Source organism: Rattus rattus, chromosome 12 (assembly GCF_011064425.1).
Source record: "Rattus rattus isolate New Zealand chromosome 12, Rrattus_CSIRO_v1, whole genome shotgun sequence".
NCBI classification, from domain to species: Eukaryota; Metazoa; Chordata; class Mammalia; order Rodentia; family Muridae; genus Rattus; species Rattus rattus.
The window spans coordinates 56720422-56735808 of NC_046165.1; the positions used below are offsets into that span (position 1 = coordinate 56720422).

At 43.0% G+C, this 15387-nt stretch overlaps 2 protein-coding genes across 3 annotated transcripts in view; one reads left to right on the forward strand and one right to left on the reverse strand.

Moving 5' to 3' along the window:
- The window catches only part of Dock5 (dedicator of cytokinesis 5), a 179610-nt gene extending 174884 nt beyond the window's left edge, over positions 1–4726 (forward strand). Inside the window, 1 exon segment of the mRNA XM_032918230.1 lies at positions 265–4726. Coding sequence (XP_032774121.1) covers positions 265–369 — 105 coding nt within the window. The 3' untranslated portion in view covers positions 370–4726.
- Positions 4727–7725: 2999 nt separating this feature from the next.
- On the reverse strand, positions 7726–12335 carry Gnrh1 (gonadotropin releasing hormone 1). Of its 2 annotated transcripts, XM_032918229.1 has the most exons (4): positions 11859–12335; positions 10920–11061; positions 9235–9330; positions 7726–7915 (listed from the first exon to the last, which is right to left on the reverse strand). In XM_032918229.1, exons 2-4 carry the CDS (start codon positions 11058–11060, stop codon positions 7874–7876), a joined length of 279 nt encoding a protein of 92 aa, XP_032774120.1. In that variant the 5' UTR covers position 11061; positions 11859–12335; the 3' UTR covers positions 7726–7873. The 2 variants fall into 2 exon arrangements, with proteins under 2 accessions (XP_032774120.1, XP_032774119.1); XM_032918228.1 differs by having other exon boundaries at positions 10920–12335.
- Positions 12336–15387: the final 3052 nt, after the last annotated feature.

The window sequence follows — 15387 nt, forward strand, 5'->3', positions numbered from 1 at the left end:
AGCTACCCAAACACTAGTGATGCAGCCATGAGTAAGTGTGTGTGTGTGTGTGTGTGTGTGTGTGTGTGTGTGTGTGTGTGTGTGTGTGTGTTCGTTCATCAAGCTCAAGGGAAGAGGACAAATGAGTACCGTTCCCTTTTTCTCTCATACAGATGGTATAAATAAATGCACATCAAACTCGACAGTAACCCAGATGCATGGAGTGGGAGGGTGACTTAGAAATAACGAAGGGACTGTTTCTAATTCCATGTGTCTTCTCCCCAGATTGCTCCCCCACTGCCTGTCCGGAGAGATGCCAAAGCCCCACCTCCACCCCCTCCAAAGGCTCGCAAATCAAGCATCCTCTCTTCTGAGCCAGGCTCTCAGTGAGGCTGTCACGATGGCTTTGTACCTCCAAGTGGTTTGGACCACTGCTTCCTGAGACGGGCGCCCAGGAAGGGTGGCCTGTGGCACGGGGCTCCTTGCAGTGCTGCTTCTTGCACTGAGATGGTTCCCCAACTCAGAACTGTCTTGTCTGTCTGAATGCTGAGTCTCATCCCCTTCAGCCCATGGAACTTCCAGAACTGACCATCTGTCGGCATGAACAAACTAGTACTCTCCCTTTCCCATGGTGGCATGTTGGCCTCAACCACTGAGTTGCTAACCCTGCAGATGCTCTGGCCTGCGGTGACACAGGGACAGTGGAGTTGGGGGCAGCTCCAGCACTGACTCCTGTGTGGATTTCTCAGTTAGCTTCTGGACAGCTGTGCTGAAAACTTCCTTCCTTCTCTTCCTGCCTGCATCCCTGACGTGATCAGTTACCAAGTACACTCCAGGAGCCACAATGGTTCTCTTTCCCTAATGTCTGCTGTCTCCTTTGAGGGAAAGAGCCCATGTGCATAGAGGAGGTGGGCCACTCTCAGGTATGGATGGCTTCTCTTGAGATACCACAGACTCACATTCTGACGTCCTCCTGAAGAATGGCCCTCACCATACCACACAGCAGTCACTTGCTGTGCCTTGAATTCCACTGATGCTCTTTGGTACTTGTTTCTTATCTTCTTCCTTTGAGCTCAAATCCTGGGCTCTAAGAGGACATAGGAGCCTTGGCTCTACTGGCTACGTTTCCACACCCTGTTGGACTGACGAGGTGGTCCCTGCTTGCTACTTGATTTTAACCTGGAGAATACAGTGATTGATTATTTATTCCTCTTGATCATAGAGTGAATTTGATTGATTACTAATGGTACTAATGGCCATACTCCTTTCAGAAGGAAAAATTAGGATGACTTGGATGTCCAAATCTTATGTTGATGTAGATGACCACAAGATGTTATTGATGTTTTGAGTTAGATGGGGTTTTTAAATTCACACACACACACACACACACACACACACACACACCTCACTTTGCAGGTAAGGAAATTAAAGCCTCTCACAAAAAGTGGACTACAGGCTTTTACTAACAGCCCAGCTTGCTCACATGCAATGTACCCAAGATAGCATCTCTAACAAGGTCTTGGCTGCCTAGCCTCAGTGAGAATGGTATTTGAAAGCCCTAGATAATTCTAACAGACTTGGTTGTTGAGAGCAAAACTGAAAGCTTTCTGGCTGTGGGTTGAGTATACCTTGGGCTTTCTCAAATCTCTCCAGTGGCCTTCCCCTGAATCTTTCCTTCCTAGTTCAACTGAGCAGGGGGATTCCAGCCATGAGGATCTGCCTTTGCACACCTGCCTCTTCATTTGCACGCCTCCTCTCACCACCGCCTTTGATAAGGGAGATGTGCCTGGTTCATCACAGCCATCAAAGGAGGAAAACACAGAGGCATGCCTGACCCAGCACTAGAGAAGTTAGTGTACACATCCCAGAAATGCCACAGGAATCTCTACTTCCGTCAAGGAGAACCCACATGCAGCCATGGAAAACACACGGGCTCTGAAATTTTAAACTTTTTCAGTCTCAAAGCCCAGGCATCATCATCAACTTTGCACTGTTTGTTTTCTCAGTTTTCAAGGTGGGGAATGTTCCCTCCTACACACGTGGTCATGGGGTGCAATTAAGGTGGAATGGGGTGTGCAGTCAGTGACTTTCTTTTCTAGACTTGGGGAAGATCTGATAGGGTTTATTTTTCTTCAGGGTCTTTGAGGCTGAATTCAGATATGCATCTTCCCTAAAAAGAGATGACAGCCTGGGGCACCGTTTGCGTGGAAGGGTTAATAAGAGTTGAAGATTATTTTAAGTAAAAAGAACCAGGCCCTGGTGAGAAGCAGAAGGAACCAGAAGGGTGCTAGAGGGCTTCCATAGAGCCTGTGGCTTCTGAGAAGAGCTCTAGCAGACTGCTAAAAAAGGATTTGGAGATGTCACCATGCTTTGCGGGCTGCTACTGGAACAGAAATGGGTGGGAAAAGACAAACCAAATCCTCTGCCTGTTCTTACAGTGAACAGTAGCAGAAGTGAGTCCTCAATGTGGTCTCTGAGCAGAGCTGGACCGGTCAGTGCCTAGATGTGCCAACTCCTTTTTCTTGTCGGGCATTTTTCCTTGATTCCTTTTCCCTAGCAAGGACGAGAGCAGCTTTCAGCTGCCTCGACACAAAGGACTCTGGGTAATGTTGTACATAGGTGTGAGTTTACAAGACTGGGAGATTCACCTCTCTGGGAAGTTGTCTTAGGGCTTCTGTTGCTATGATTTGCTTGTATCAAGTTGACATTAAAAACTAGCTGGCCCAGAAGCTATGGATGAAGGAGTTAATTTGATTAAAAAAAGAATCATTAGTCAGTACTAAAGTTGAAGTCTTCAATGACATTAAATACAGAAGGGACAAGAAGAGGCAGGGCAGGAAGAATACAGAAGGGACAAGAGGCAGGGCAGGAAGAACCAGTCTTTATTGCCCTTGCTAAGATCTCTGAGGTAGTGAAAGGCACTGGAATCAGCTCCAAGAATGTCACAATCTTTATGAATGAATATTGATGACTGGCTTGTAAGTTTGTGGTATTGTTACATCTCTCTCTTTTTTTCTTTCCCTCTCTGCTATGGTGACTTGTCTTGCTTTGAGAATTTTTTTTTCTTCTTTTAAGGTAAGATTTCATTCAGCATACATGTGCCAAAGGCCAGACGCAGTTCTAGCCCCTTGATACACTCAATAGAACAGTCTGCTCTGCTATTCACTCTAGTGTGCTGTAGGATCAGAAAGTCAGTAGTGTATGAGAAAGAAGCCCGAAATAAGGCTGCTTGTCAATGGGCTGTCTATTCCCTCTACTTCTACCCCTTCCTTGACTCCAGAAATGAACTCATCTCTCCAGCCAGAGAAATTATACAGTTAGCCACATTGCAGATCCCTTGGATAAAGCAAGCCATGTCTCAGAAGCTGAGATGGGACAGATGATAACCACCTTGTCCCTGTTTCCAAGTTGAGTCTTTTCCTTCCAGTTGCTTCTGGATTGAGGGGCAGGTTTTCATTTTGCAACTCAAAGGCAACTTACATATAGTAAATACACAAGGCACAGGAGCACAGAGACATCATCACATAACTAGACATACAGGTGACATTTTCTCAGATAAACACAGTCCCATATCCCAGAAGGTGCCTGAGTGCCGGTGGCACCATTCTGTGAAAGGCAAGTCCTTCTGAGTTTGTGCCTCTGTCCCTCACACTTCTCAGGTATAATGAACAGGGGATAAGACCCACCCATCAACACAAGAAGGCAGAGATGGTATCCCATGTCGAGAGTCCACTTCCTTATATGTCTGAGACTGCAAGGATGTGGCCAGGTTTTCTCTGCTCTGGCATCCTTTATTCTAAGGAAACCAAAGCAAGATTTCTGTCCAAAGGCTTTTGCTCTATGAACTGGAATCCACATCTCTCATCCTTACTGGTGCTTTGAGCCTTCCATGCCTGGCTATTGTGATCAAAAGATTTGTGGATATCGATGAGTCTAAAATCTATTTTTGAGGTATTGGTATAAATTGTCCTAGTTCTCGAAGCAGCCTGTGGATAGTTTTCTTCAGAGTCACTAACCTAGGCTGCTGGCTGAGCCTAGATCTCTGTTTCCTCATTAGGACCAGACTTTCCTTGTGTACTTTGGGGAAGTGGATGACTCCTGTTTTCTTGGACATTTTCATTCCTCCATTCTGTTATTCAGAATGTTAAATGGGATGTGCTGAAGGCGTAGCTAACTTACCTAGCTCATGTGAGGTCCTGGATCTAGTCTCCGTAGAGCTGAAGGAATGAATGTTGGCAAAAGTGAAGCGTCTCTTTGGGTGGGTTTGGCGTCAAGCCATCAGTTGTTAGCTACAAAAGAAATAATTTTCCCTTGGGGGTATTTACTTCTGGTTGACTCTTCCGACTCCCACATGCACGCCTGTGCTCATCTCTTAGGTTGCCTCTTGCAAGTTGCTCACCCTGTCAAAATCCCTTCACCTGGAGTTTATAACCAATGGGGTTTTGTACGTGGGCAGTTAGGAAGATGTGTGTTGAAGAGTTTTGTTCATATTTGCTGTTATTTATTTTGTAAATTAAAAATGGAAATGTATTTTAAAAGTTTGTTTTGCGTATAGCTGGTTATTGTTCTTAGATTAATAAAATGAGATCATGGAGTTTGTATGGGTTTTCCCTATGGACAGCTCCTTCAGGACCCTTCACCCTCAGGACCCCTTGGGCTCATTCCATTACGAGTGCCTGTTGAGATGTCTACTGTAGGATCCCGGTGTCTGTCTTACACAGAACTAATAAAATCTGCAGTCTACTCATTTCTATTTGCCCTGCCCATCCAAGCCATTGCTGTCTGAGCTGTAAGTTTTCTTATGGGAATTCATTTCACGTACACAGCTTCTTTGTGCATTCTTTATGGTGAAGTAGGCACATGAAAATGGATAAATAAGACCCCGCCCACTTAATCTATTAATTTTAAAAACTACTAATGTACTATTATTTGTGTGGCTAAGGATTACCCTATGTCAGTGGTTTGTAATCTGTAGGTCACAACCCCCGCAGAGGTCACACACCAGATTTTTACATTACAATTCAAAATAGCAAAATTACAGTTAGGAAGTGACAATGAAATAATCTTATGGGTGGGGGTTACCACAACATGCGGAACCGTATTAAAGGATTGCAGCACTAGTAAGGTTGAGAATCACTGCCCTGTGTGCTTATTAAAAATACAGGTAACATTTCCCCAAGGCATGAGTGAGTGTATAGGCTTGGTGCATTCCATCTGAGAAGTTCTGCTTTTGTCTTCTGTCAGCATCTGAGTGTTCTTACACTTACACAAACACACATGCCCATGCTTGAGCGAGCACACACACACACACACACACACACACACACACACACACACACACGTGTGTGTGATTCAAGTTACACTGAAAGGTAAAGTGTTCAGATGGGGAGAAAGGTTTGACAGTAAGGATAATGATTTGGAGATTCTCCATTTTTCCTTGGTCTTTTGGGCTATTTGTCCATTAAGTGGAACCAATAGCCTTGCAAATCCATATGTCACCTTAAGTCTGTAACCCTAGCAATAGCTGGAGGAATACCTTTTTATCCCATTCAAAGAACCCATTGCTGGCTCCAAAAGTTTCCCCAGAGATGGGGCTTGATAGCAAAAACCCAATGCTCCAAATATAATGTATAACATAAGGGCTGTTGCTTTTTTTTTTTTTTAATATATTTGTTAATAGCAAGTTCAAGGCCAGTTTGAACAACATGAGTCTATAAAACAAACTGAGACATTCATAAAAGATGATAGGCTTCTACTTCTAATCACAGTTTTGCTTAAAAAGAAAAAAAAACATCAAATTTAGAATCTTTAGTGGACATTGCTGAAATCTGAGTTTTTCCAGAGTTCCCAAAACTATCTGAAAGTTATGAGAATTGCGTTGTCATGTCTAGGACCTTGTGACTTGGCCACAGTAGAACCAAGTTGATTATGAGGCCTAATTGCCTGTTTCGGTGTTCCAACCTCCAAACCCTCCCATGTCTCAAGCATCTGTCTTCATGGACTCTTGTGCAGTATAGGAGTGGTAATCACAGATCCAGCAGAACTGAGTGGTTCCCTACACCCTGAGCCTCGAGATTGTCTTACTTCAAAGTGTAGACAATCATGGTTATTTCCCATCTTGCTTGAAGATTTTATGTATGTAGATTGAGGATGAAGTGTGAATTTGCCCTTGGGGAGGATAAATTGTGGCCAAGAAGACATGGGAACTCCAGGTTCTGTATCCAATGGACAATGAGAAGGAAAACAGTCTTAAGCCATGGTCCCTGCTATGCTTTGGATGTGGTATGTGTCCTAAAGATTCAAATTATATAAGTCTGTTCCCAAGGTTGTTAAATCTTTATGAAGAGGTGTGGCTTTGGGTCATGGTGAAAGCACCCTTAGAATGGATGAACGTGTCTCATGAAAGTGAGTTAGGTCCCATGAGACAGAATCAATTGTCTCCCTTTATAAACACCCCCTCTCATAGTAATTGATTCAGTAGGTGGCTATAAAATGAGACCACCCAGTACTGCCATCTGTGAACATCTATACCACTGAGATATTGTGGTTTCATGACATACCATTGGCCAGATTATGATACAACACAACAGATGGGACCTCCCACCCACTATTCAGCCTCTCAAACTATGAACCAAAAGAAACCAACTTTCCTTATCAAGTACCTGGAGACAAAGTTTGGAGCAGAGACTGAAGGAATGGCCATTCAGAGCCTGCCCCACATGGGTATACAGCCTGTGTGTGTGTGTGTGTGTGTGTGTGTGTGTGTCTGTGTGTGTGTGTGTACATATATATGTATATCTCCACCCAAACTAAATAATATTGATGATGCTAAGAAGTGCATGCTGACAGGAGCCTGATATAACTGTCTCCTGAGAGGCACAGCTAGAGCATGTCAAATACAGAGGCGAATGCTAGCAGCAAACCATTGAACTGAGAACAGGGTCCCCACTGGAGGAATTAGAGAAAGGATTGAAGGAGCTGAAGGGGCTTGCAACCCCATAAGAACAACAATGCCAACTAACCATAGCTTCCAGGGACTAAACCACTACCCAAAGAGTACACATGGACAGACCCATGGCTCCAGCTGCATATGTAGTAGAGGATGGCCTTGTTGGGCACCAATGGTAGGAGAAGCCCTTGGTCATGTCATTAGTGTAGTGGAATGTTGGGGGGTGGGGAGGAGGAAGGGAGGTGGTTGGGGAGGGGAACACCCTTATAGAAGGAGTGGGGGATGGTAGAGGGGGCTTATGTCTGGGAAACTAGGAAAGGGAATAACATTTGAAATGTAAATAAAAAAATATCCAATTTTTTAAAAAGTACCTAGCCTCGGGGATTTTGCTATAGAAATAGAACAGTTCTAAACCTCACACCTGGCTAGGCCGTATGGGGCGGGGCCAGAAGGCACAACTAAGAGCTTAAAAGGCTCTGCCTCCCCTCTGCTTCACTTGGGTTCCAGCTGACTTTGAAAAGAAGGAGAGTTTTTCCCCAGCAGCAGGAAGCCATGGCCATTTATGTCTTTTAGAGAAGGTCAAAGATGCAGTTTTAATCCTATAAAAGCCAGGTGAGCCAGCTTTGTCTGGCTTCGACCAGTGTGCAAACACTCTGAGAATGCAGGGTGGGTGTGAGCCATGAACTGTGTCTCTTGATCAAGACACTTATGTCATTGTGCTTTCTTTCCCATGTGTCCCATGTCATCCTCATTTAAAGAACTGTCCCCAGAGCTCAGAGGCACATCACATTTACAGGTCTTGATCCACAACACATTACTTTATTATGAAATCTACGCTGCTGGGTATAGAAATGCGAAGCCCACACAATTACAGAGCTGTAACAGGTCACGGATCTCAGCGTCAATGTCACACTCGGATGTTGTGGATCCTTCTGGGCCAGTGCATTACATCTTCTTCTGCCCAGCTTCCTCTTCAATCAGACGTTCCTGGAAATACATAACATGCTTATCGATGTTGAACTGACAAGCTGAAGAATTTCACTGTTTCTGACGTTTTCTAAAATCCAGATCTAAGAATGGGTGCCTTTGTCATCACTCACAAGTGCTAGAAAACGCAGCAGATAGTATCTTGTAGAGCTGTTGACATAAAATCTGCATTGGTCACTTAAAGGATGACACTGTGAGAAAGAACTGAGTCAAAGCAGCCTTGGGATCCTTCAGGATGCCTGGGGAATTTTGGTGCTTGTTATTTTGATCGATCTATAAGCAAAATTAGAACTAGAAAGGGAATAAAGATGTTTGCCCACCTTCATCTCTGTCCATTGGGTATGGAAACTGAAGTTACTAGAGAAAAACATTTTTAAAAATCGACCTTATCTTCATGTATGATTTACTGAGGATTTCTCCGTTCCTCTGGGTAACCAGTTGTTGGCCTCATGCTTTCTGACTGCCACGAGTAAGTGGGACAGTAGCTCAAAGAACACTGCTATTCAACTTTAGGTTCACTTTCCCCTGTTTCATCCTTGTGCTCTTATGAACAACCTGTATCACTGCCAGGGTGAGGTAACACACCCCTGTAATTGTAGCTTCTCTGGAGGCTGAAAGAACAAACTGCAAATTCAAGTTCAACTTGGGCTGCACAGCAAGTCTGAAGCTAGCCTGAGAAACTTAGTGAGATTCCGCCCCACAATGTAAAAAGCATGTTTGTTTGTTTGTCTGTGTGTTTAACTAGGAGGAGGCTAGAAATATACCAGCACATGTTCTCGTCTGAGATCAACAACAAAGAGGAGAGAAGGGAGAGGCTGAGAAGGAATGCTATACAAGGCCAAGAGATTTCCTTTCTGGTGGGCATTTAGGCCTACCAAAACTGGAAGTCATATCTGTGGCTCTGAGTTATAAACTTTCTAAGTTTACAACTTAATTGAAATCCAAGTTAGGGATGACCTAGAGCCTTGTCCTTGCTTTCTTATCCTTCCCACTGCGAGCCACGGCTGAGTCAAGGGCGGAGTAGGAATCGGCTCAGAGGTGAGTAGTTGGGGATTGAGTATCCTTTAAGAACTGGAGGATTACAGTAGGAAGAAATCTGCTGGTCATTGCAAAGGCTGAATCTGCAGTGAGTATATTTGAATCAATTTACGAAAGAAAATAATTCCCAAACATGAGTGCTCTCTAAGCAGAGTGGACATGCTGTGAGATAGCAAGGGCACTGCTACAGGAGTGAGTCAGGTGGCTCTGTGGTGCTGGCAGATCACTGCATCCAAAGTCCTTTAGGTCTCTAGCTCTATGTGGTAACTACTGTAACTCACCAGAGCTCCTCGCAGATCCCTAAGAGGTGAACGGGGCCAGTGGACAGTGCATTCGAAGTTCTGGGGTTCTGCCATTTGATCCTCCTCCTTGCCCATCTGGAGATAAAGAATGAGATTCTCAAACATGAAGGCAAAACAAAACAGTTTTCCACTTGGACCAAGATTTGTCTGTGGAGAATGGGGTCTGGGGACTGTGAAGCTGAGTGGGAGGCTTGGAGAGCTGTAGGGTCTAGGGATTTTAAGGATTCACTTTTAAAGAATGAATGAACTGGAGTTTAGGAGGTGATGGAGACAGTAAGAGATCATGTTCTCCCAGACAACAAGAGTGAAGTGCTCTGAGCCTCATGAACAGACTGTACACAAAAAGTGCAAGAGCTCTCCAGTCCTGATGGGCCTGGGTTTCTGTTTGCTACACTGGCTTTGTTACTGCTGTTCTTTCATTTTATCTCAATCAGGATTTCACTCTGTACCCAAGATTGCTCTGAGACTCACTGTGTATCCTGGTATAACCTTGAACTAGCTTAAAGTGGTGGGTTTGCATCTCAAATTGACAAGGGGTGGAGAAGTGATGGTTGCTTTTAATAGTCAACCTGACCCAATACAGAATCACCTGGGAAGAGATTGTCTAGATCAGATTGGCCTGTGAGCATGTCTAGAGGTATTATCTTGAATGTTTACTGATATGGAAGATGGAGCCAATCATGGGCAGCACCATTCCCTAGGTTTGGGTCCTGCAAAGTAAACTGAGTACTAGGTATGCATACATTTATTCTTTCTCTGTTCTTGACTATGAATCTAACTAGTTGTTTTGAATTCCTACTTTCCCTTCCCTACAATGATGAATCCCTGGAACTGTAAGCCATATAAGCCAGTTTCCCCTAAATTACTTTTATCACAATAGAAATGAAGCCAGGACGGAAATCTTCCTTTTTAGCCTCCAAAGGACTGTGGCTACAGGTGTGAGCCCCATACCCAGCTAGGTTGGATTTATTTCTGGTTTTCACTACATCCAAGTTCTATGAAGTTTGCTTCTCAAATAATCCATAGAGCAAAGTCTTCAGATTCTCGGGCTCCCAGTGACTCTTCAAAACCAGACATTGCCTTGGCTTTGAGTTTCTCAGCTATATTTCCCATTCCCGGTTATTTTTTGGATTAACCAGCTAATGCAAATGGCTTCTCTTGTGTAATCCTCCCCACCTTTAAGAAGTGAAGTTTGAAGAAAAAGCAAGTGTCCCTCATTAATGCTGGTGCCAGTGCTGTAATTTAATCTGTGGGAAATGGCATCTAGTATGTTTTCTACCTCACAATCTTACATTTGATAATTCATGGATTTGAACATTCTCCAAGTTCCTTGCTTAAATGTCTCTATCAGTAACAAGAAATAATGGCACTTATGTCCTTAATACCAATAGTTACTGGCAAATTACATAAGACTATTGATATCATAGATATTTGAAAGCATGGTGCCTTGTAATGCACTTGGTGTCCTACCCTCTTCACATCTGTCTGGCTGTTTGCTTCCTTTAGTCTCTGTCCAAAGTGCAAGGAGGAATCTGCCTTCCACTCCACGAAGTCTTGTCTCACTAGAGTCAGTATTTAGGGTAAGCTCAGAGAAGTACCACTGAGGCTTGCACTCTATGGCTCATGTAGTTAGAAGCAAGTCAGATTGGTGCTGGCAAACTTACCTCTTGGAAAGAATCAACCAAGTGTTCAGTATTTCTCTTCCCCCCAGGGCGCAACCCATAGGACCAGTGCTGGCTGGAGCAGCCTTCCAAACACACAGTCAACAGAACAACAGCGGCCATCAGTTTGGGGATCGTTTCCATTCTAAGGGACATCAAGACACAGAGCGAAGGATACTTTGGAAAGAAGCCAGCACCCGGACCACTGGCTCCACAGAAACTGCAGACACACAGCTTGTTCAGAGGCAAGGAAATGGGGGCATCTGCCTGTCTTAAGCTTCACAGACACTGGGAACAGGCACCTGTACTAGATTCTGACATGTTCAGTACTTTTTTGTGGTAATGTAGTCCACTTTTTGTTTATTTGGGTTACCCAAAACCCATAATTCATCCCTTACCAAATTGAAACTTTGCCCATGCATTACCCATTATAAATTAGTTCTCAACTCTGTCATTCATGAAGTTAGAGCAGGGCCATCTGCTCTGAAAAAAGAAGTACCTACTGGGTATCTCTGGCTAATAAAAGGTTGCATGAATTTGCTACCCTTTGGCACTGTTGACATTTTTCTGTCTGTCATCTAGTCTTTGAAGTATAATAGCTGGTCAGACCAGCTTCAAGACCGAGGGAGAATTAAATACTCATTTAGGGAAGGCATTACCTCGGATGCCCCCCTCGCCAGGTTAAGTGTATAGTTAGTTGATAAAACATGCCTCCAAGTTAATTTCATCTGATGAGAATGAGGCTAAAAGTCAATGTCCAACACTGCTAGGTTCCTCAAAGGTTGGCTCTCCCCCAAGGCTGGTGGGTGATAAGGTCAGTCAGTAGAGGGCGAGGCTTCCTTGGATACCATCAAAGGCATGTGATGACTTGACCCAAGATACCCTTTAGACATACAGTAACGAGCAACATTAAAACAATGCTAGAAAAACAAAAAATTTTACCTGTTTGGATGTGAAAGCCAAAGGGATACCAAGCTTCTGTCAGTAGGTTGAGTACTTCAATGTTTCTGTCTGTCTAGCTTTCTTTTTATATGATTTTTTTTTCTGGGACACTGAAGTCTTCCCCGCTGGTGAGCATAGTGCAGCGTAGACCATAGTAACTTTTAAACCCTCACAAAAAGCCATTTAATGGGGAATGTAATTGGAACACCTGCTGGTCTATCTGTTGCATTTTCTTAAACTTGGTCATTAAAATCTTAGCTAAAACTTTCACAGCTGAAGCCACCATTCTAAGGGATTAAAACCCAGACATGTTGAATTCCCCGCTGAGGAAAGTTCAAGGATAATGGACGTCCTGGGATTGGTGAAGTTAAACACACACTCAAAAACTCACAGGGAAGTTAGGTGATAATACAGAAAGCTGAGACAAAGTACCTGAGCACCAGTCTTAGCATTTGGGTCTCTGTAAAAGGAATCATTTAAATCAGATAATCATAGTGTTGTTCCCAATCTTTTTTAAAAACTGAGATGGCTCAGTGGTTAGAGGTTGCTGCCAATCCTGACGGCCTGAATTCAATCCAGGGTCCCACAAGGTGCAGTAAGAGAATTAAGTCTCTCAAGTTGTCCTCTGACCTCCATGAATGTGCTGAAAAGTGCGCGCGCGCGCGCGCGCGCACACACACACACACGCGCACACACACACACACACACACACACACACACACACACACACACACACACACACAAATGTACTAAATTTGTTTTTGTTTTTCGAGACTGGGTTTCTCTGTGTAGTCTTGGCTATCCTGGAATGTAGACCAGGCTGGTCTTGAACTTGAAGTTCATCTGCCTGCCTCTGAAATTTGTGCTATCTTTACTCTGTCTATAATCCACAAAAGTTGTTTCTAAGCTATCTGCCTATTAATAGTTCTTTGCATCTAGTCATATATACATATATATATATATATATATATATATATATATATATATATATGGCTTTCGATGAGTCACTGAGTGAATAACCAGGTTTGACAGATGCTGCCTCTATTTCAGAATAAAACCTCTGTGTACAGTACATTGTAAAAATCTCTTCACTACCTACACTGTAAAAATAACACAATATTTGATCTTTTTACAGCTGAGATCAGCAACACTACTGGCAACACTACTACCGTCATTGCTCAGTGTTCTTTGAAATAACTCCATTTGCAAGGGTTTCAAGTAAAGAGTAATAACATCAGGCCCAAATAAGCAGCATTGGCTTCCCAGGTCATCTGTGCTCTGTCCTGAGGACAGGGTAGGGAAGAGGGACTTTGTGGTGACTACATCATTTTATTTAGATTCCCTAACTCTGACACAAACAGCAGAAGAACCTCTTCTCTCTGAAGTGTGCGGGTAAGGCTAGTTTTCTATAAGAATTCCTTAAGTCTGAACAATTTTGGTTTAAACTGTCCACTGTATTTTGTTTATTAGGGATGAGCTTCTAAATGTCACTTAAGAGAAAGACTGTGGTTTCTGGCTAGGACTAACAAAGTGGCAAGGATGTCTGAGCCCTGTTGTTAGTGGACTGCTTACCTCAGTGTTTCTGTATTGATTTAAAAAAAAAATTAAAACATTTCAAATAGTTTATGAATAGGGCAACAAGACTCAAAACTTCAGATCCGCCTAAGTACATTTAGTCTTGTCTTAGGTCACACAGAGTCTAAGAACAGAAACCAAATCTGCCTTACTTCCGACAGCATCAAATAGGCTCTTAAACCATTAAGCAGTCAGTGAGGTTTTGAGGCTTTAATGGTAGATTTTTAGATCTCTCATGATCGCATGCTTAGGCCAATTTACCCAAGACCTGAAATTGACAAATTGGGTTTAAGTAATTGGGCTTTATAATTGTCACAATTTTCTAAATTCAAAAGAGTGGTTTTATAGGAAAATTGCTTCATTTTCAACATTAAAATAGCTCAAAATGATAGCAGTGATGATTTTGTAACCTTCCTGAATGATAGGTGAACAACCTCTGTTTTGCCATAATGTAAAATCTCAGCAGGAGGACTGTGGGGCTAACTGCTGCTCACTGGGCTAAGCCAGGCAGTAAAAGGCTGAGAATAAAGCCTTGGAGAACATGTTTTATTCTGAAATAATGTAGCCACTTTCCTTTGTAGTTTGATACTTTTCATTTTAAAGATACTACCTACCTCCTTGGGGAATTTAATATAATTCTAGAGTTCTTCATGTATAAAAGATGATTTAAAGTTCACCTGGAGGTAGACTTATATCATAAATAACAGATTCATAAAATGAACTGGGGAAAAATAGGTCTTGATTAATAATGGAAGCCATCATAATAAGGACTTTACAACATTTTTTATTCAAAATCCCTTCAAATGGTTTCCGAGGAACTTGACTACATAAGAGCCTGACATGTATTGTCTCAGACAGTTACTCCAGTAGAGACCTGAATTTTATCAATGGAAATCATCTAGCTGACTTAGGCTGAGAACCTTTCTGCAGTCCTCCCATGAGATTCTATTTTAACTGACATACACACACTTTCATGCTAGAGATAATGCGAGTCTTACTATGTGGAATGCCTTCCCTTAGAAATCTCTCCTAGATCTCACTCAACACAGCAAACAAGCAGTGATATTCTTCAGCTACAGAGCAATACAAGTCACAGGGTGTCTTCCCTAGTGTAGAACCAAAAGTGCTGGAGCATGGTGGTCTGTGAAGGAAACCACACCCAAGAAGTAAATTTGCTTTAATGACTTTTTCAGCAAAACTAATTCATTAAGAGCACTGTGCGGTCCACTCCTGCATGGCACCATCATGGAAAACTGTGGGAAATGCAGAAAGTGCTGACTTATAAAAGCAAGAGCCGAAACAGCTGGTCAGCGGTCCACACCATTTATTAATGCGGTTTACATCAGAGCTGAACCCCGCAGTTCCCAAGCACGCTTTGTTTGCATCTCTCAGCTCCTCTGTCTGCAGAGGACCATTCAGTGAATGCATACAGGCTATAATTATTGAAAATAGAGTGCAGTGAAATGAGTTAAATATAATTTAGGCACACATTGATTATGAAAATAGGTATCTCTCAATACAATACTTCTCTGTCTTGGTAAAAATAATAACACAAAGAAAATAATTCATTTTCGAAATTGCTTTCCTTTCCCTGTAAAGGGGCGCTCTCCTCCCCGTGTAAGCCCTTTACTGTGAAGGAAAGCTTTGCATATGTAGATATAAGAATAAGCTACAGAGTAATGAAGACAAGCCACTCTCCTGAAGGAGACAAGGTCATCTGTAAGGATTCATTGCCTCAAGCTGACCAGCCTGTAGGATTGAGAACCCATTTGGACACAGCTTCTTCCCTGCTCTTGGGAAACACATAAGGACACTGGGACACCCACTAGGAAGGTAAAGACCCTACTGCTGTGTTCACAGATAATAATGACTCAAGAAAACTGGACCAAAATTTCATTTAAAAACAAGACAAAGCGGGGTTGGGGATTTAGCTCAGTGGTAGAGCGCTTGCCTA

Coding starts and splice junctions, on each gene's coding strand:
- Gnrh1 (XM_032918228.1), bottom strand. CDS start 11,072: ATGTCCCTTAGAATGGAAACGATCCCCAAACTGATGGCCGCTGTTGTT. Junction 9,331..10,919: donor TGGTTGATTCTTTCCAAGAG/GTAAGTTTGCCA, acceptor CTTTATCTCCAG/ATGGGCAAGGAGGAGGATCA. Junction 7,916..9,234: donor GGGATCTGCGAGGAGCTCTG/GTGAGTTACAGT, acceptor ATGTATTTCCAG/GAACGTCTGATTGAAGAGGA.